At 42.4% G+C, this 21,072-nt stretch overlaps 1 protein-coding gene across 2 annotated transcripts in view; it reads left to right on the top strand.

Annotated features, from left to right (window-relative positions):
* Positions 1-21,072, top strand: part of SLC25A42 (solute carrier family 25 member 42) — a 35,944-nt gene that overhangs the window by 295 nt on the left and 14,577 nt on the right. The window contains exons 2-3 of one of the 2 annotated variants that reach the window (XM_063290828.1): positions 357-451; positions 20,548-20,673. In XM_063290828.1, coding sequence (XP_063146898.1) covers positions 20,587-20,673 — 87 coding nt within the window. In that variant the 5' untranslated portion in view covers positions 357-451; positions 20,548-20,586. The remainder of the gene's footprint in view (positions 1-356; positions 452-20,547; positions 20,674-21,072) is intronic. The other variant, XM_063290829.1, reaches the window with a different exon arrangement.

Raw genomic sequence — 21,072 nt, 5'->3', positions numbered from 1 at the left:
CCAAATTCCCCCCCCCCCCAGTTTTGAGGTGACAGCGGTTAATTTGTGCTCTCCTTGGGGGTGGGGGGGAACGTTCATGCTTATTTTGCTCAGATGGGAGAGAATAAAGGCTAATTTCCCTGCTTCCAAAAGTGACTGGGGGTGAAAATAAGAGCTTAATTGCCTCCCGCCCCCGTGACAGGTTGGGAAGCTTTAAGGTGATCAGCTCTTCCCCTTGGATTTAAAGGGGGGCACAAATTCTTGCTGTCCCCCTCTTTAGAGGAGGGGTCCAAGAGATGTGGAGGGGGAGAAGAGCAAATGTACTGCCTGGCTGTAAAATGGGGGTGGTATTAAGTCAAATCTCTCTCCTTCCAAAGGGCAGAGAGCTTGAGTTTCTCCGTTCTCCAGATTTACCAGTAGAGAAGGGTTAATAGACACCCTTCCCCCCTTGAGAGGAAGGGTGAGGCTGAAGGTGAGTTGCTCCCCTCTTTTTTCCCTCTTAAATTGAGGTGGGGGGAAGGGGGCTTGAACCTATTTCTCTTCCAAACTAGAGTGTTTTGTTGTATATGTTGTTGAAAGTTGACCTTTATGATTCCAATAAGCCACTTTTCTTATCCTTTTATCCAGGAGGGAGGGGGAATAGCTTTCAGCCTAAGCAATACATAATTAAATCAGGGGGAGGACAATTAGCCTGTATCTTCCTCCCCCCCCCCCCCCGAAAAAGTAAGGTAGAGAAGGAGTCAACTTGTTGAGCTGCAATGCTATGGATAATCTCCCCTTGTCTTGAAAACAGGTGGAACAAAAAGGTTAAGAGTGGTCTTTCCCACCTCTTGCCCTTCTTAATGGTTTTTTTTTGTGGGGGGGGTTAAGAGTTAAAAGGGTTTCTATTCTCTTGTTCCTTTGGCAAGAAGCAATGGAGGCTGAAGGTTAACTCCTCCCTTAGTTGAATGATAGAAGGCTGAAAAGCTTAAATCTGACCGCATTCATTTGAGAAGGAGGTGAAGATCAAAGTTTAATTCCCCATTCTCTGTGGTTAGGAAAACCTTAAGGTTAACTGGCCCCTTGTTTAAAGGAACAGCTGGAAGATTAAGTAGGGAAAGATAGTTAATCTTCCTGTCATTTTTAAGGACCCCCACTCCAAATATTTGAGGATTAGGAAGGTGCCTCTATCTCTGAGCAGAGAGGTCTGCAGTGGTAACCTACTGTATAGCACTTTTTCCATGGTTTTTAGGAAAGTGATTGTTGAGGTTAATAAAATTAAAACTGGGTTTTTTTTCAAGTTTGGGGGAAATATTTTTTAGATTATACTGGCTTCCTTTTTCAGTGTTGCAATTCACCACTGCAAACTTCCATCTATTAGTGTACCCCCTCAGTGCAGAATTGATCTATCCTCCAGTAATACTTTGTGAACAGAGGTATTATATTTGTGGCTTCCCTTCTCCCTGGTTTTTTTCTCTCAGAAGACTTCAGCATTCATTTCTGAATCAATGGTGTTATGGGCTTTGACTTCAGTTGGCATGTGAATATGGAAGGGAGGAGTCATTCCAGCATGTGATAAATTGGAACTTGCTAGTTTGGGGCTGACACAGAAATACATTTTATTTTCTGTAAGAGATCCTTGAGTTTAATTTTCAAGTTGTTGGTGGCTTGGCTGTCATGGAGATTTGCATAACTGACTATCTCAAGATTCATATAGCCCCAGTCAAGAATGTTGCAATTACGTGTTTTAATTAATTAAAGAAGTTTAATGCCTTCTGGGAAACTTTGTTGCTGTGTGCATTTTGGTTGCAAGGTTTGGTTTTAAATACTGAGAGCCTGCAGATGTTTTAAAAATTATTCCTATATGGATAACATTCTGAAACATTGTTTTCCTCTTGTACAGAGCTTTGTATCCTGCCAGGTGTTAACTCCCCCCCCTTTTTTTTCAGGGTTGTATTCACAGAAACTTCACAGGTTATCTTAAGGCTTCGATTTTCACAGTTAAGGGTGGGGTAGTCAGACCTTATGACTGAACACTTGGCCTTCTTGTTTTGTTCATAGCTTAGGACTGTGCTTAAGAATTGCAAGATTTAGCCTAGTCTGTAAACTGCTGGGGCTCATTGGCCATCTAATTCAACTATTACACAGTGCAGGAAATCTACATCTTGAGCATTCCCAGCCAATTTCTGTCCAGTCAGTACCTCATTTCCTCGAGGAAAGAAAATCCTACCACTTCTCTGATAATTAGCTCATTTGATCTACCTCTTTTACAATTACATTTTTCTTATTTTACTTTATTACATTGTATACTGCCAAATCAATCAGGGATCTGCTCTCTTATGACTAAAGCCTCTTAGATCTACTGTAGCCCTTTCCTTCGGAAGAAGGATAGACTAGGTTTATAGATTGCACTAACCATAATAGAAGAACCAGTTTGGTGTAGTGGTGAAGGCATCAGGCTAGAAACTGGGAGACTGTGAATTCTAGTCCTGCCTTGGGCCCAAAGCCAGCTGGGAGACCTTGGGCCAGTCACTTTATCTCAGCCCTGGGAAGGAGGAAATGGCAAACCACTTCTGAAAATCTTGCCAAGAAAACTGCAGGGACTTGTCCAGACAGTCTCCAACAATCGGACATGACTGAATGGATTAAAAAAAAGCATAATATGGTTTATTGGTTTTTAGCTTAGCACAAAGTAGGGATCCAGCCATTGTGGTTTGTAAACTTAGATTTATGGATTAGTGTGTGGAGTGGCCTCTATTAAGCCTTACTTGACAAAACATACAGTAAAGAAACCATTGCTTAGTATGGTGAGAGATCCAGCTCAAAGTCTTTGCCACTTCTACAAAAGTGCTCCTAAGAGATTTAAGGGTGCTTTGAAATTTCACACACACCCCTTTGATCCAGACAAAATTAACTTGGTCCTTCAGACTTTCTCTTTTACACATACCTGAACCTGATTTTCATAAGGATACAAAATCCAGTCTTTTTTCAACTGAATTCTGCCAGTTGCTCAAAGGGAGTGTGTAAAAAAGGTATGAAGGCTAGAAGAACACTAGTTTTTCTTGGTACTGCTTTTCCTTTTGGTTGTTGTGAGGTCCATCTGGTAATCATTGCAATATAAACCTGTCCATCTGTAACCAATATAGATAATATTGGTTGCCAGAGAGCTGCAAAAACTGCCACATCTGGACTGCAGAAATCCAAGTGACCACAGTATGGGAGCTAGGAGATACAGAAAACTAATTCTTTATTGCCATCTTGTAGTTGTGCAAATTTTTGCAACCCAGATCTACTAGCCTAGGTAATCTAAGTTTGTAAGCTGACTTTCGTGCTTTAGTATTTACAGCATTACTATTTGTCTTTGAAGTCTCTTTAATATCTCTTTAACAAGTAATACTTGGGTGTTAACGCTTTTCACCTGCCATGTTTTAATAAGTCCCTTGAATCTCACTGATGTGCAGAGAGATTAAATCTCTGTTGGCTTTTTAGGTGGATGGTTATGATAAGTCTCCCCCTTTGCTTTCAGTTTCGACAGCCTTCTCAACCTTTTGACCCTGGAGGAACCCTTGAAATATTTCAGGCCTTGGGGACCCCCTGCACATTCAAGCTCAAATATAGGCCTGGAGTTACAAAATTATAATATTTGTTTCATGTGTAGGCCTGTATATATGCATTCACGGTGTTCTTAAACTAAAAATAAAGAATAAAACCTCCTTAATGTGAAGTTGCCCAAATTTGACATAATTTTTTCAATAAATCGTGATCTCCCAGGGAATCCCTAGTGACCTCTTGTGGAATCCTAGGCTTCCAGAGAACCCTGATTGAGAAACCCTAAGTTTGGGTATCAATAGCTGTTATTAACACAGCATCCTATTGTTCACTGTCTAATTAATCCAATTGCCTAGGTTTTAACAACACAGAATTAAACAACCCATGTATCCTGGTTTGCTTGTGTTTCCATGGTTTGCTTACCCATGGTTTACTCAGTTGCACTATTTGGGTTTGTATGACACACTGCATTATAAATTAACCACATTGGTTGAGTTCTCACAACTTGCTAAATTAAATGAGAGTAGCTTAGTTTGTGGTGCAGTGTTTGAACTCAAATGCTAGGTTGCAAACTAGCTACTAACCTCAATTTTGTATAGTATTGTGCAAACCTGGCCAAACATAAGGAGTGGCATAGCTTATCCTCTACCCAAAAAAATGTATGAAGCTGCCTTAGTCCATCTGATTCACTGTAATCTGTAATCAGCTTTCTTCCACTAGCTACTTCCAGGGTTTTTTGGCTGTAAGTCTCTCCATCCATGTCAGTTGACAGCGCTGGTCTGGATTGATGGAAAATGGATTCTGATAACATTCAGAGAGCCATAGGTTACTCTTCTGATGGCAGGGTTTCTATAGGAATTTACACTAGTCTTTTCTAGCAATTGCAACTTTTGAAAATGCTTGCTTTTTTTCCCCTTCAGTTCCTTCTCAATTTTCTTTATTACCATGTTGACCTGTCTTGTTGAGACATTCTGATTTATTAATCATATCAGGTTAACTTTTTGTGTTCCTGACTTCAGGAGGGCTTATTGGTCCTTGCTGTTTTCTAGATGTGACTGTTCTGTGGCTTTTAATTGTTCACAGTTGTTAGCTCTCTGGCAGCTATTTCTACATGTCTCTTCCCAAAACTTTCAGAAGATTCAAAAGTCAAACAAACTGCTCTTGTCCTGAAAGTTTGTATAGATGTAGAGGAAACAAAGGTCATTTCCACACTGAGAGGTGAAATGGAAAAGTTTTCTCAAATAGCAAAAATCGGGTTGGGGAGGGGGGAAGAGAAACACATCTATGCTGGGCCAACAGGAGCATCTGGCTGCTGAACACCCTGCAAGCATTCCACCATCTAGGAAAAAAATTACAGGTCATATTGAATATTTACCAGACTGTGTAACTATGTTGTAGATAAGCTTGCAAACATTACTTATCTACAGAAATATTTACCACCTAAGGGTCGCATCTCCTTCTAAGCTGAATGAAGATAAGAGACTCTTCTACCAGTTTTTTAGGTAGTATGCCAGCCACAAAAAAGGGAAGTGCTCTAACATTTAGTCTTTTACCTCATTTATTCAGTTGCTTGGATTTCTTATTCCTCTATGTTGACCTTTGTTTGTCTGATTGATTTCTGTCCCACCTACATATTGTGTAACTCCTATGTGACCAGGCTAGGACTTAAAACCAAGGCTGGGGTTACTTTAGATCAGGGTTTCTCAACCTTAGCAACTTTAAGATGTGTGGACTTCAACTCCCAGAATTCCCCACACATCTTAAAGTTGCTGAGGTTGAGAAACCCTGCTATAAATGCTAGGCAGAGCAGTACTATCAGAGAGATGAGATTTGAATTCAGGCTTTTAATCTTGGCAGGTAAATTTGAATTCTGATTTTTTTCCCCCTAAACTTTGGAACAGTTGCCATGCTGGGGAAAACAAGCAATAATGTAAATAGTAAAATCTGAGAACAATAATGTGTTTGCTTAAGGAATGGGGTGGATAGACTTTCATTCTAAACCAAGCTCTAGACCAGAAGAAGCTAGATAGCATCCTTGGGGTGGTCCTCAAATATTGCCATCAATAGGACAGCCATCTTCCACTGGTTAGGAATTCTGGGAGTTTGAATATCATTCTCTCCTCCCACTCCCACCCCCCAAAAAAACTTCCCCATGGAGTGGTTGGGCCAAGAATTAGTGTATGGCCCATACTCACTTAATGAACTTCCACAGCTGAGGGTAGACTTTAACCTGGTCCTAGTCCAATCCTTCAATAATGACCAATCCACTGACATTTTCTTCAGCAACATAATTGTTTAAATATGGCATTTAAAAAGGCATGTACAATTGTTGGAAATTTGTATTAATCCTTGTAGGGGATGTGCTCCTAAATATCAATAGTGTGCTGAAAGAATACTGAGTGATTAAGTAGTAGAACATCCCATTACAAGGATAACATGTTGTCTTGGATACAGACTATGCACTTAACTATCCCTCAATGCTGGCACTCATTATATTTGAAGTTAGAAGTAGTTTATTAAGAAATTCATAAGAATAGGAAAGCCTCCCTTTTATCTAAACCTCATCTTGAAAAGAGGGAAGCGCAAGAGAGTGTGAAGGGCAGGATATTCCCCTTTTGTCTCTTAAATGCGCATTTACAATAGTGAGAAACAGACACAGGGACAGTGTGTAAAGACCCTTGTCCTTATGTGTCTTTCACCATTTGCTTTGTGGTCAAACAGCTCATAGATGCAAAGAGAATGCACTTCCCCACAAAAAATGCATTGACCCTTGAGGTTTTGTGGACCTTGAGGTTACAGTGCCAGAAGAAATTACAACAAGCAACATTCCCTCTCTAATAAAACTGCCTTTTTGCTACTAAATTGTTTCCTTTTAGATTAATCTTTTTCCATATAATCTTTCTCACATCAAGTTGTTGGCTTTTTAATTTTGAGTCTATTGATCGATTGATTGATCTTCTCCATACTTATTTTACCTGCAGATTCCTGTCCAACAGCTTTATTGAAAATTGCCCACACCCTTTGAGAGAAAGATGGGCAGGTTTCCACACTTGCAAGCATGCTAGATGAGGTTTCTTTGCAGACAAAGTTGCTCATATACACTCTGAATCAGTTAAGCAGATTTCACTATATTCTAGAGGAAGTGAATAGGATTCTCTGATTTGAACCCCACCACTTGGATACTTGATCCATGCTTGTCTGTGTGCTAGATTGGAAATTAATGGCTTGATCTAGATTGCCTGAGGGAAGGTGGAATGCCACCTGCTTTGAAGGTGGTGGGAATCTCTTCTTTCTTGAGGAAGCCTTCCCTGGACTCAGACATTTTTGCTATTTCCAATCTCTCCTTTTTAGGAAAGGTTGTACAGAAGACATTCAATTACAGAGGATGCTAGATGAAATGGATCTATAACAGGTAGATTCAGATGGGGTCACGGGACAGAAACAACATTAGTCATTCTGGTCAGGGATATTTGCTGGCACCTTGACATGGAGAGAGTGCCCTTCTCGGTCTTACTAGCTCTCGGAGGCATTTGATATTGTCAACAATACTATCCTACTTGACTTGTCTGCAAGGGCTTGGAATTGGGGACACTGTTTTATACTGGTTCTGTTCCATCAGTGGTTCCAGTCAGTAAATATTGGAAAACAGGGCCTGATTCTGTGGTTACACCCGTACTGGATAATGTAAGGCTTTCCATATGTTAGTGAACATCTATAGGAAGCCACTGGGCAAGGTCATCTGCCAGCTCAGGGTGTCATCAGTATGCTGATGATCTCTAAGTAAGTATCACCACCCAGGCTGAGCTGGAAATGCTGTTGACTTCCTGAATTGCTGTCTATTTGGATCTGGATGCAGGAAAACAAGCTCACATTAAAGATCCAGCTGCTAATACTGAATAAACATCGTCAAGGCCCTTGATTAACATTGGTCCTAACAGTTACCCTGTGCAGAGTCACACTCCTCCCCAAAGATGTGATGAGTCCTCCTGGACTCATGGCTCCTGCTTAAAGACCAGGCTGACATTGTGGCGAAGAGGCGCTTTGCCCAGATTTGGTTGGTGCCCCAGTTGTAGTCAGAATGCTACAGGGTACCCCAGTGGCAGTAACTCACTCTGTGATCACTGTGTGTTTGGACTACAGTGCTGCAATGTGCTCTATGTGGGACAGCTTTTGGAGGCAATCCAGAAGCTTCAATTCATCCACAGTGCAGCAACCACACCTCTATTGCAGAGTATAGTAATGCAATTTTGAGGTCGCTGCCCTAGCTTCCTATTAGCTTCTGGGCCCAATTCAAAGCCCTAATTACTACTTTAAAAGCTCTTTATGGTGCAACATATCAGGCGTTGCTTTGTTTGGCTGGGAATTCTGGGAGTTGAAGTCCACCCATCTGAAGGTTGCCAAGGTTCAGAAGCACCCCACCAGCGCGTAGTCAACAGGGATGACTTAGTTGAAGAAGTTACAATATCAGGAGCAGGAATAATACACGTTACAAGGATTTTGGAATTACAGTTGATCGCAAGCTGCAGAAGAGCAGTGTGATATGGCTGCAGAAAATGCAAATACAATTTTAGGCTCTATCTGCAGAAGTAATTTCCAACCCAGAGGAAGGAGTAGTGCCACTTAATTTTACATTAATCAGAAATCCCCTCAAATGTTGGGACCGTATCCTAAGAGGTTTCAAACAAATGAGCATATTTGGCAATGAGGAGGACTGGAGTATTAGAAGCTAAATCCTGGGTCGAAGATGAAGGAAATGGGAATATTTAGCTTTGAGAAACGATGACTGTGGGGGGGAGAGACCTGATAACAGTCTTCAACTATCTGAAAAATATTTGCCCCACAGAAAAAGATCAAGATTTATTCTTTCTCATTCTAAAGTAAAGGATTCAGAACATTGATCCTAAGTTACAGGAAGTCATTTTAGGGGGAAAAAACAGTAAGATCTTGTTGGCTGTGGAACCCATTAATCAGAAAAAGAGTGGGCTCTTTTTCACAGGAAGTGTTGCAGTGGGTAGAACCATCTGCTAAGGATTCTTGCATTTGGGTTACTGAGCTGAGCAATGGATTGGATTCAAAGCTTAAATCAGTGTTTCTCAACCTTGGCAACTTTCAGAGGTGTGGACTTCAACTCCCAGAATTCCCCAGCTAGCATGTTAGCTGGGGAATTCTGGGAGTTGAAGTCCACACCTCTGAAAGTTGCCAAGGTTGAGAAACACTGGCCTAAATGGCTCCTTTCAATTCTAGGGGACAGTTCAAGGTCAGAGATAATGGGAATTTTGGACCACAGGAAGGTAAGTGTGGGTTTGAGAAGGCTACCATCTTGATGAGCGTTTAGTTATCTTTCAGACTAAAGAGTTACAAGTTTTGACACTTGCATGGAGAAAAGCTTGCATGCTTTAAAAGATCTTTTCCTGTCTAAAAGGAGGAAATAAAGTGGACAACGTATTTCGGTTAAGAAAAGTCAAATCCTCTGGCTGCCAGAAATTTGGAAAACATTATTTTAATAGACATGGCAAGTTCTTATGCTCAAGGGGAAAAACTCAGGCAATGCCTGATGATACCTATTTATTTCATCAGGTCTGATTGCTTAGCAGGAGTGGTGGGAATGCTTCCAGGACACCACTGATTTTGTAGGGAGAGGAAAAAAGTGAGTTTTGGATGCCCTCCCAATTCAAAACGAGGGAAGTCCCAGTAAGAGATAGGAAATGAAGAGGAAGAGTGCCCCGACACTTTACCAGTCCCAAGTCCCAAGAGAAAGCTCTGAAACCATTTTTCACATTATGATACCTAGAATAGTATCAAGGATTGGGAACACATTTTCAGTCCATTCCAGTAGGTTTAAAAGTTTCCTATGTCTGAAATGTTTCTGGGAACCAAAATCCATGCAGTGGCTTTTTAAAATTCCCTTTTCTGACTACCAGCCAAACCTTATGTATGGCCTGCAATTCTTAGATTCTTGCCAATTTACAGAGCTGATTTTTTTTTTCTTTAGTGGAGCTTTCTACTGAAACCTAGCCACCTTCTTGACTGGGTGTTTTCTTTGATTTTTTAGCTCAAACCATACTATGGAACTCACAAGTATCTGATTTTAAAGATGTGCTTTAAAGTCTTATTTAAATATCTTTCTGCCAAGTGTCTTCAGCTGTCTAAGGAACGGCTTGACGGCTGAATGCCTGTGCATTATTTTTAACTGGCTGTTACAGTTTTGAAAGCACACCAAGTTCCTCGAATTTTGTTTTTCTCTCAAACTATCCATGAATGTTTTATGATTTTAGCCAAAAATAAGGTGGTATGTCAAATGATTGATAATGGTGCTGAATTTACTCAAACCTGAGCTATAGTGTAGACTGAAAGATTGTGTTGTTTGAGCTTGCAGACTGTAATGCAATGTTTCTCAACCTTGGCAACCTTCAGATGGGTAAACTTCAACTCCCAGAATTCCCCAGCCAACATGGCTGGCTGGGGAATTCTGGGAGTTGAAGTCCACCCATCTGAAGGTTGCCAAGGTTGAGAAACACTGTTGTAACGTATAAAGCAAGATCTGCTTACAGCTGCAGAAACTGCCATCTTTTCTTGCAAATCTGAGATAGCATCAAGTTGACCAGGATTTCTTGGTGATCTACAGGAGACAGGTTTTTAGAAACTGGTAGCAAAATGGAATCACTCTCCCTCTTTGCTTTCCTGTGCTGGGTTTGGAGAAGATATCAGCCCGTTCCATTTCTGTGCTAAATCTTATCCTAGGTTCTGTGTCCCTACTAGAATACGGAGGACGCAATCTATTTTCCTCAAGCCGCTTCGTATTCTTGTGTGTGCCGTTCCTTGCCATTTGCGGTTATCAGGTTGGTGCATAAATATAAGACTGTAGTACCGTATTGCTTTTGCTCTGCACTGCACTTTTTAGAGGAGCTTTTACAGGCAGTCCCTGATGTGGTGCTCACAGAGGTGTGTGTAGATGGAGGTGGCTCAGTGAATGGCTCCTGGGGTGCAAAAAGTGTTTGGGCTGTACTGTTCCAAGCTTTATTTGGTGCCAGGCTCTTTTTCCATGGCTCTTTTTACCGTTCCATTATTTTATACCAGAGTTTTATGTTGCCCTTTGCCTCTGAGTTGTGTAAATGGTATTAGCAAATTGAATGGGGGTTATCCAGGTCAGGTGAGCTGCATTTCAGAGTTACCTGCTGAACAAGTTTGAAAACAAACGGTTGGTTTCCTTGTCATAACTCAGAGAAATTGATTTGTCTGGTGTGTATCTCTTCCCCCCCCCCCAGCTGAAATTGTCTGAGCTAACTTGCCTGCCAAAGTCCCCCCCCATTTTACAAATCTCAATTGCCACCTCCTGTTGTATCTTCACCTATGAAAAGAAGCTGTGTTTTCCTCTTGTTGGTGAACCATATTCTTCTATACTAATTCTTAATCATTCATGGGTGTAATAGATAAATAACTGCCTTTCTATCTATCCACAGTCAATCACATAACCGCCTAGGATGAATTAATTAAATTGGAAGAGATATGGTACTTCACCTTTTTTAGATTATTGACTTGGGCTAGAAATCAAAAAGAATGGCTTTTTATTAGATCATCCTAAGTCCATGCTTAATGACTGCCCTGTTTAGTGACTGTTTGAAGTTATGACAACACTGAAAAAGTAACTTTGTGACTGGTCGTTCCACTTAACAACCATCACAATGTCCCCACGGTCAGGTGCTTCACAACCAGTGGGCATTTATGACTATTGCAGCATCCTGCAGTCATGTGATTGCCATTTGCGTGCTTCACAGCTGGCTTCCAACAAGCAGAGTCAATGGAGAAGCCAGCAGTAAAATTGCAAGTTGCAGTCACATGATATCTCACTTAATGACCACATCTCATAGTGACAGAGTTGCTGGTCCCAATTGTGGTTGTTAAGTGAGGACTACCTGTATTTGTCTTTCTACTCAGTATTATTTGTACTGTAGTTACACAACGTACAAATCACCAGACGTCCAGTGTAACTCCTTATGTCTCTCCAGATTGGGAATCAGCTGAGATGGGTGGGGATCAGTGAGTGTGAAAGTTAAATTTTAGCAGTGAATTAAAAGTAATAACTTTTAGGGACTTCATTTCCTCTGGAATGAAGTCCCTATATACATGCCTAAGAAGAATAGATCAAATTAAAACCGAGAGAATTACAAATAGAAGATGATATGCTCCTTTATGAATTTGTGATCGAGGCAGGATGGTTGAATAATTAAAAAAAAACTTGATCTGGAAACATGCCAAGTCTGTTTTGCTGGCAGGTTGATGATGCCACTTGGATGGGAGATCAGGTTTGCTGTGAAATAAATTTTATTTTTCTCCTCCTTCTGAGACTTTTTTTTGGTTTCTGCCCTACCTTTTTCTAATTGCCTTTGCACGTTGTGAACTGTGCACTCTCCCTGTTTTGATCGTAGGCCTGACTGTGTACACGTTTGAGTCTGCAACAGATTTTCAAACAATACAGTGCACACATGTGTACGTTGGAAGTTAGCCTTGGTTTTCCTTTCAGTGTTTTACAGCAGTCTCTTATTAGAGCAAGCTATGCTTATGTGTTTGGCTGTCTCATTCCTGACGATATGAAAATAATGGTGCTTGGAGCTGGCTTGTGAATAGCTAGTTGCTTGGTTTCCAGTACTGGTGAATTGTATCCAGAAATCTAGCAAGCAAAAGAAACTTCTGCTTATTGGTGAGTACAGGTAGTCCTCACTTATGACCATTCGTTTAGTGATGGTTTGAACTTACAACGGTGCTGAAAAAAACTGACTTACAACTGGTGCTCACACTTACGACTGTCGCAGCGTTCCCACGGTCACGTGATCATGATTTGGGCACTTGGCAACCGGTTTGCATTTATGACTGCTGCAGCATCCTGTGGTCACATGATTGTCATTTTCGATCTTCCCAACTGGCTTCTGGCAAGCAAAAGCAATGGGGAAGTGTGTGATTTGCTTAACAACCACATGGTTCGCTTGCCGACCACAGTGATTCGCTTGATGACTGCCACAAAAAAAGTTTGTAAAATTGGGTCAGATTCACTTAAGGACCGCTTTGCTTAGCAACCAAAATTCTGGTCTCAATTGTTTGTCATTAAGCAAGGACTACCTGTACTTGTAATGCCTTTTAATGCAATTTCTGTGTAAAGATTCAGCCTGCCTCTGACTCTGAAGATGAAACCTATTTGGAGTTGGGGGAAACGAAACTCAAACGGAGAGACTCACAGACACGAAACCAGGAAGTGACTCAGCAAAGCGGGAGAATTCTCAAGAGCCGATTGGTCAGACTTCCTTGGTGAGTTCAAACCCCACAATCAGTGCATGAGACAGGAATGCTGAGAAGCATGTGAATCAGCGAGCAGCCCGATTGGCCACAGGAGAAAATCGGCGCGCAGAGGATCAGCATAGAAGGCAGATGCGCATTGAGCAAGTTGCTGGAGACAATCGATCCTTCGAACTCACAGCTCCTGCAGAGAAGCCTTTACCTGCTTACCTACCAACTAGCAGTCAGGAGACACGATGAGAGCGACTTAATCTCACAACACATGGACAGACTCGACCATAGTTTCAACTGGGAAACTGTGAGCATCCTAAACAAGCCACGTCCCAAAACGCCAGAGAATTCCTGGAAGCCTGGCACTCAGACAAAGCAGCCATCAACAGACACGTAGAAGTAAACAACATCTACACACCATTCAAAAGAGACAATAGAAAAGCCAAAAGACCAGAACACCTCCCCGCCAGCAATCAACACCCAGATATGCAAAGATCATAACACTAGGATTAACACCAGATGAACCATCAAACAGCACAATACACCCTAATCAAGGAACTATTAACTCAGTCAATCAACCAAGCAGCAAACAACAGCCCAATCAAGGAACTCCCAAGGAGAGAACAACACCCCCACCAAGACAGGCAGGGCAAGCCACGGTATGTAAACTGAGAGCAAGGCCCCCTCCCTCTTCGCACTGAAGATGTTGCCTAGTCTGGCAATGAAAACAACAAGGCTCAGAGAGCACCAAGGACTCCACCTTTACCTGCATCAGAAGCTTTGCCTGTAGCCTCAGTGGAATCAGTGCCAGAGCTTTTTTCCTTCGCAGAACCGTCCTCTGCACCAGCGGCTCGAGTCTCTCCTTGCCATGATTGCAAGGCACAGCCCTGCGTTCAGCTCCCAGCCTTCTTGCAACGCTCCAGAACAATCCACGTGCGCTTCCAGTTTTCTGCCCAGCTTCAAGCTTCCAGCCCAGTGCAGAGTTCCCAATTCTCAGCCTTGTTCGGAGTTTCCAGTCCAGTCCAGCAGCACTCCCAGTTCTCAGCCTGTCTTCAGGTCTTCAGCCCAGTCCAGCCACGTTTCCAGTTCTCATTTGGGTTCAGAGTTTCCAGCCCAGTTCTGCAGCATCTCCAGTGCTCAGCATTGTACTGAGCCCTCAGCCCAGTCCAGCAGTGTGTCCAGTTCTCAGCCTAGCTTAATTCCTCCAGTCCAGCCCAGCTGCGTTTCCAGTTCTCAGCCTTGTTCCGAGTCTCCAGTCCAGTCCAGCAGTGTGTCCAGTTCTCAGCCTTGCTGGAATCCTCCAGTCCAGTGGCCTTCACATTTCTCAGACGCGTTTAGAGTCTCCAGTCCAGTCACGTTCCCGGTTCTCAGCCTTCGTCTGAGTATCCAGCCCAATCCAACAATGTGTTCAGTCTTGCCTAGAGCTTCCAGTTCAGTGCAGCTCAACCTCTACTGTAGAGCCCAGCCTTGTCGATCCTCAGTATTCCAACCTGATCCTCTCGTGCCAGTCCAGTGACTCCTGCCTCCAGATCCTACATTACTTCATTCCCCCACTTCTTCCAGTTTGGGGGCATTGATCCAAGAGCTGGCAGAATCCGGTCTCACCATTCTGCCACAGACTGCCTTCACATCTTCACCTGTGCATTCTCAATTGCCCGGGGGGGGTTTTATGTATTATTGCTGTAAATAGTTGCTTAATGAATAGTTATTTTGATAATTCCATCTGGCTGCTTTGTAGTCCAAACAGGACATTCTGTCTGCTGGTTCGGAAGGCTGGCTTACTAAGGATATTTCCAGCATGCTTACAAACAGGCCTGAAAAGAAGGCTGCTTGACAGATGACGTTGAGAAAAGGAAGTATGGCTTTTATGTGTGCTGGTAGGCTGGGAGTGCTTTGCAGTAAATCCTATCATATTTATATTTTATTATGTATTATATTGTTTTATAGGGTTTTTATGTTTTATTGTCCCTTTTCTGGGGAGATGGGCGGTGATAAATTTGATAAATAAAATAAAAATAAATCAGCACCAAAATCTGAATAGAAGTATTGCTGATGATGGGCTCTTCCTCACGGCCACATTCATGTGCTTTCCTCCTGTCCTCAAGCTGGGAAAAAAATAGGTTGATATAAAGAGCACATCTCTCCTTTCTTGTGCACAGGTCAGGGTTGATACCCTCACAAAGATTAATGCAAGGTAATTTCACGCAGCATTTGGGGGTTTGCTTGTTATCCCAATTTATACTGCTGCCCATCTCAAACTCATGACTCTGAGTGGCTAACAGTGGTTAAGAACACCATTAAAATAACATAAAACAGTAAAGAGAACAACATGCCTATAATCAGCAGTGAGGTTAAAAAAAAAAAAAAACCAAACACCAGTAGTAAATCAACATCCTTGATGTTCCCTGCCATCCTTTCCCCTTGTACTCAGCATCACCTACCACCAGGAAAACTAATCACCAATTGCTGTACTGAGGGTGGAGGAGCAGTCTCGAGGAATTCTCTGCCCCCCCCCCCTTTTTTTGGTCAGTTTAATAGTGTCCAATTCTCAGTGACTGCCTGGCCTAGTCCCTGCAGTTTTCTTGGCAAGATTTCAGAAGTGGTTTGCCATTGCCTCCTTCCTAGGGCTGAGAGAGAGGGACTGGTCCAAGGTCACCCAGCTGGCTTTCATGCCTAAGGCAGGACTAGAACCCAGTCTTCTGGTTCGAAGAAGCAATCATGTAATTCTCAGCATTGTCAGTATAATAGATATAAAATAAAAATTCACTTATAATAGAGGAATATATAATTTTATAAAATACCAGTGGCATTATCCAACTAACAAAAGACCCTCTAGAAAAGCTCCTTTTTTAACCTGCTGGTGGAATGCTAATGAGGTTGGGCAAGTCTAATTTCCTGTGGCTATTCCTTATGTGGGGGCCACCCTGGAGAAGTCTTTTTCTGAGCTGAGCCCCCCAATATCTCAATGATGGGGGATTACAAATAGTTTTTCCCAGAATATTATTATTGGAAGGGCTTAATTCTGACTGAAGAAGAAAGTGCTGAAAGTACTGAGGTCCGAAGCAATGTAAGGCTTTGTGGATCAAAACCATCACACCCAGAAATGTATTGGCAATCAGCACAGGGCCTAGCATGCAGAGGTAATGTGCGTGTGGCATCTTGTGCCAGTTAAGATATGGGAGGCCACTGCATTTTGTACAATGCAGAGCACATTGCTATAGCCTAGATGGGCAGCGTTGAGAGATGAGTCCCCGTTGCCAGTTCCTCCCCCCATTAAGGCAGCAACTGGTGCACCAGCCAAAGATAGACAAAGAGCCTCTTGGCAGTGACTGCTTCCTGCCCATTGCACAATATTTATTTATTTATTTCAAATTTAGTCACTGCCCATCTCACAGAGCAACTCTGGGCGGTTTACAATAAAAACAAGAATAAATACTAGTTGAAAATACAATAAAACCATTCTTAAATAAGTAAAATAGTCCAAGGCATAGATGTTAAAAAGTTCTTAATTTTCAGGAGCCTCTTCAGGGTGCTAACCACCCATAGGGTTGGTTGCTCCTCCTCCTGCCCCACACGAGGTGGCAGAGCCAGGTCTTCACCCCTTTCCTGAAGGCCGGGAGAGTGGGGGCCCGCCTTACCTCTGGGGGGGAGTGTTGCACAGGGCGGGGGCCACGGCAGGGAAGGCCCTCTTCCTGGGCCCTGCTAATCGACAGTCTCTCATGGACGGGGTCCGCAGCATGCCTTCTCTGCCTGACCGGTGGGACGGGTCGATGTCATGGGGATGAGACGGTCCCTCAGGTAGCCTGGGCCCATGCCATGTAGGTCTGTGAACGTGGGCCTGTCCTCAGGGACGATGCTTCTTCCTTGGGAGCTAACAGCGGAGCTGACAGGGAACCTCGACAGACAAACCCCATCTTGCTTGGGTTTAGTCTCACCCTGTTTCTTCTCTCTTTAACTATCTTCAGACATTGGGACAGGACATTGCCATCCCAGACTGCTCTTATGATACAGGCAATGGACAGTTGGGTGTCGTCGTCATATGGATGATCCTGCATCCTGAGCTGACAGAGGAGATTTTTCAGTGGCTTCACGTAGAAGTTAAGAAGTAGAGGTGAAGAGAACCAAGCTCTGCGACACTCCATGTGTCCAAAGCTGCCCAACTGATCTCTCCTCCTCTGTAGCCACTGCCTGGAACCATGCCCTGAGGAAGGACCACTGCGGCGCAGTGCCCCCAACCCCCAAGAGATCTAATAGAACCAGAATAGCTCTCCCTCATCTAAGTCCTGACAGAGCTCTTCAGCCAGTGAGCATGTGGTTTCTGTCCCACTCCTAGACCTAAACCCTGACTGCAAAGTGTCCAGATGATCTGTTTCCTCTGGGGTGCCCTGTAGCTGCCTTCCTATCACAGTCTCAGCAACCTGCCCTAGACAACTAGTACAGCTGGAGCAAGGGAGAGGGCAGCCTTACTCAAATCCGTAGGAGGTGAGGTGTCGTTCACTTTCTGGATCCAGTTGATCAATCCCACCCCACCACCAAAGGAGCCAGGATAGGCATGGATCTTGTCTGCAAGTGGCCAGGGGCACACCACTGAGCGTTCTGTTTCTTCAGACTTCATAGAATCCCAGTTAACATGACAGAATATTACCCTGATCACTACCATGGATTCTTTTCACAGAAAGTCAACACTTGTACAAATCTGAGTGCAGAGGAGCACAGAGATGACTTTGGAGAAAATATGCAGGGATCATTAGTGAAACATGAGCTTAGCCTAGAAAAGCAAGGAAGAGTGAGAAAGAAACTCAAGATTGCGCCATCTTGACTGTGGTATAAGAGGAAGGGAAAAGGAAACACTGCCAGGCTTCCTAATATTTCTCGTGGTGCCTTCCTGACTGGCCTGCTTTAAAGGGCTGACACTGAATGACTTTATCGGCAAACTGCTGTGTAGAAAGGACACAGCTGTCAAGCTGTAGATCTGTTGATTCTCTTCCTGGTAGGGCATTCTTTATCTTAAACAAGACAGCTGACTGACAGCTAACCAACACAGGGTGGAAAAATATTTATTGTCATTTGACTTCTTTGGTTTTGGGTCCGAGTCTCTGAAACAGAACTCAAAATGTTTCCATTTTCAACATCTGATGTCACTCTTCTTGTCCAAGAAAGAATAGCAAGATATTATAACTTATGCTGTCAGCTGTAAGGAATGCATTTGTGGTCCTGGACTTTTAAGTGATGCTGATGGCAGCCTTGGAAGGACATTACAGGAGGTTCAGAATTGAACAGCTGCTTGACAAAATTGAATGAAATGGCTAATCCATTATATATTAAGCTGTCATTGTATAATGAACCCCTTGATAACATCAGGATGGCTGAAAAACTATACTTATATGCCAGCATCTTCCAGAAGGAAACATCTCTGCTACACGTAAGGAGCTATAAAAACCAGAATGAGAATGATAGATAATCTTACCGTAAACCAGAGTGAATATCTATAGTCTTACGCTCTTATTGTGGAATAACGGCTCTTTTTTTAAAAAGTCTGAAGGCTGACATAAGATTGCTTCAGAGAGTGCTCATGGCTAAAATGTGGAGTTCTGTACCAGGAAATGTCTGATGATAATCAATCTGGATGGCTTTAAAAAGAGATTGGACAAACTCGTGAAGTATAAGTCTACAGTATGGCTACACCTGACCTCCAATACTGGATGTAGTAGGTTTCTGAATGGTGGGGAATATGAATTAGAGCAGTGTTGTTCAAATGTGGCCAACATGCTGGCTGGGGAATTCTGGGAGTTGAAGTCCACACATCTTAAAGTGGCCACGTTTGAACAACACTGAATTAGTGCTATTATATTCGTGTCCTGTTTATGGCCTTCCCTGTGGTATTTGGTTGACCATGGTTGAAAAGAATGCAGACTGTGCAGACCTTTGATCTGATTCAGTAGAGATCTTGTGGTTTTTTTCCTAGTATATCTTTAACAGAAATGCACACTTCTTTTAAAAATTAGTGCAGAAGAAACCTAAACAGTAAATGAATGCTGAACTGTTGGGGCATAATGGTGGGGGAAGCAAGTGAAATCCTGAGAATACTAGTTGCTGTGGGAATATGTGTATTGCAGGAAAGTCGAGCTCCCTTGTTTTCATGTGCAAAAGCTGAGACTGTAGGTCCTATTATGTGGCATTCCAGTCCGATGCCGTGTAAGCAAATTCTGTAGAGTTTGGATGCATGTGAAGAATACAGTTTAAACACAGGAGTGTTAGGTGCTTAAGGCACAACTTTTTAACGGAGCCACCTGTCATGAGCACTGATGGCGAGCAGGAGGGGGCCCCTATCCAGGGTGGAAAACACATGCTTAGTACTGAGGACTTAAGCAGCCATTCAAAGGGACACAGATCAGACCTGCCTTGACTTTTGGGGTTTATCTGTCTGGGTTTTTCCCAGGCTTCTTCAGTTTGTTAGGATTTTCTGTCTAATGTAGCAGTAATAAACACTAGAGACCTACTCCTCATCTCAGCGTGATTCCTGACTGTTAGGACATCACCCTTTCCCTGAAATTTAAATGCAGCAGTCCATCTTGGAATACTTTTTTTAAAGGGCAGGCATGCTTGTCTAATCTCACTGGGACAGGCAAACAGCTTCCATAATCTTCATTTGGACCGCAATAACTTGAAATAACAAGAGTGCTTTGTTGATTTGTCAAACTACTGAGGAATTTAAGAGGGATTCGGCTTTGGACAACTTAGTTGAAAATCTCTCAAGCGTGCAGTACAAAGCTGCATTCAAGCAAGAAAGTGTGGGTTTTTTTTAAAAACTATGCTTTGTTTTATATTTTATTTCTTCAGTATGAATTATTGGGAGGTGACTCTCTCTGTTCTGGGGCAAGCAGGAACTATTATTGTATGATATGCATCAAATTATTATTTGAGAAGCATCTTAAGCACAAATATAGTCTATGTTTGAGATTAAACCTGTTATGGAATGCACAGTACAGGATAATTAAATTAACAGCCAACAATTTAACAGCCTTCAACTCTTACCCATATTTCTTTTTTCCCTTGGCAGAGGTTCATTTGAAGGTTTTTTTTTTTAATATATTGGGTAGCATTCCCAGACACTTGTTTAGGAGGAAGACCTATTAATGTAGGTCATCAAGTGAGGAACTGTTCCAGCCATCTGCTGGCATGGGAAGGAGGGGGCACATTCCTAAGAGGGCAGCGGAGGGGGGAGAACTGAAGGTTTGTGATTTTAAATTGTAGAACGTGCAGGAAACGCCATTCGCAACTTTTAACCTGTACTGGACGCTTCGCTTCATTGAACAGATTTATAAGTAATAACTTATGAGTTGTGATTGAATGAAAGCTCAAGCGGACAGACACTGACCCCAACCATCATTATGTTTGTATGTATCTTTTTCTAAATGGGGTGGGGGGAGGTCTCAAAGGAAGTAAATGTGCATCTCCTCTCTTCTGTAAACTGTGTAGAATGTAGGAAGTTCTCCTTATATTTATATTACAGTTTTAGTATATTGTTTTTCTTTTGTTCTTAATTTGTTACCACCCAGTCCTGCATTTGAGATGGGCGGCCATACAAATTTAATAAATATTATGCTTTTTAAGAAAAAAACAGGTGGGCTAATGATGGAAATAAGCAAAAGGAGGAGGCAATGAAAAATGGACTAATTCAAATCAGTCCCTTTGATTTTTAATATTTTGAAAAACTAATTTTATTGTCTTCTGTCTTTCCTCTTCCATTCTTCTCCTCAGGAGGCTCAATTCTCTTCCTAGCTAGCCTCTGACCTTGGTATGGATAATGGTAGAGTGGTGGAAGGTCAAGTAGGCTTAAAACAGAAAGATGCGGAGACCAAATTCCATGGACGCATTTTTCCAGAGGTGAGCAGTTGTGAGCTGCTGTGTCTTAACTATAGCAGCCCATGAAGCAACTCAATTAAAAAAAAAAGTCAAATGAGTAGCAAGCTTAAAAGCAACAAAAGTACTTTTTTTTTTAAAAAAAGTCAATATTTCTCCTTTAAAGCTATGTGCAGGGTTATACCGTTGCTTAACAGACAGCATGTAATGTCCCAAGCAATTTAGGCAATTTATGCTTTGGGAGCGAGAGTTTCAGTGCCATTACTGGGAAGACTTTGTGGAAATTAATAGTCTTGACTTCCAAAGGCAGCTCTGCAATGTGGAAAATGGCTCCTGAGCAAAGAGATAGGAAGCGGTGCTCCTACCTGTCCCCTCCTCTTGTGATTTAAATCCTGTTTAAACAGACAAGTTTGACTCTGAGTC

Source organism: Candoia aspera, chromosome 1 (assembly GCF_035149785.1).
Source record: "Candoia aspera isolate rCanAsp1 chromosome 1, rCanAsp1.hap2, whole genome shotgun sequence".
Lineage (NCBI taxonomy): Eukaryota > Metazoa > Chordata > Lepidosauria > Squamata > Boidae > Candoia > Candoia aspera.
Note: the sequence above shows the minus strand (reverse complement) of the source record. Positions and strands in the feature narration are given on the sequence as shown.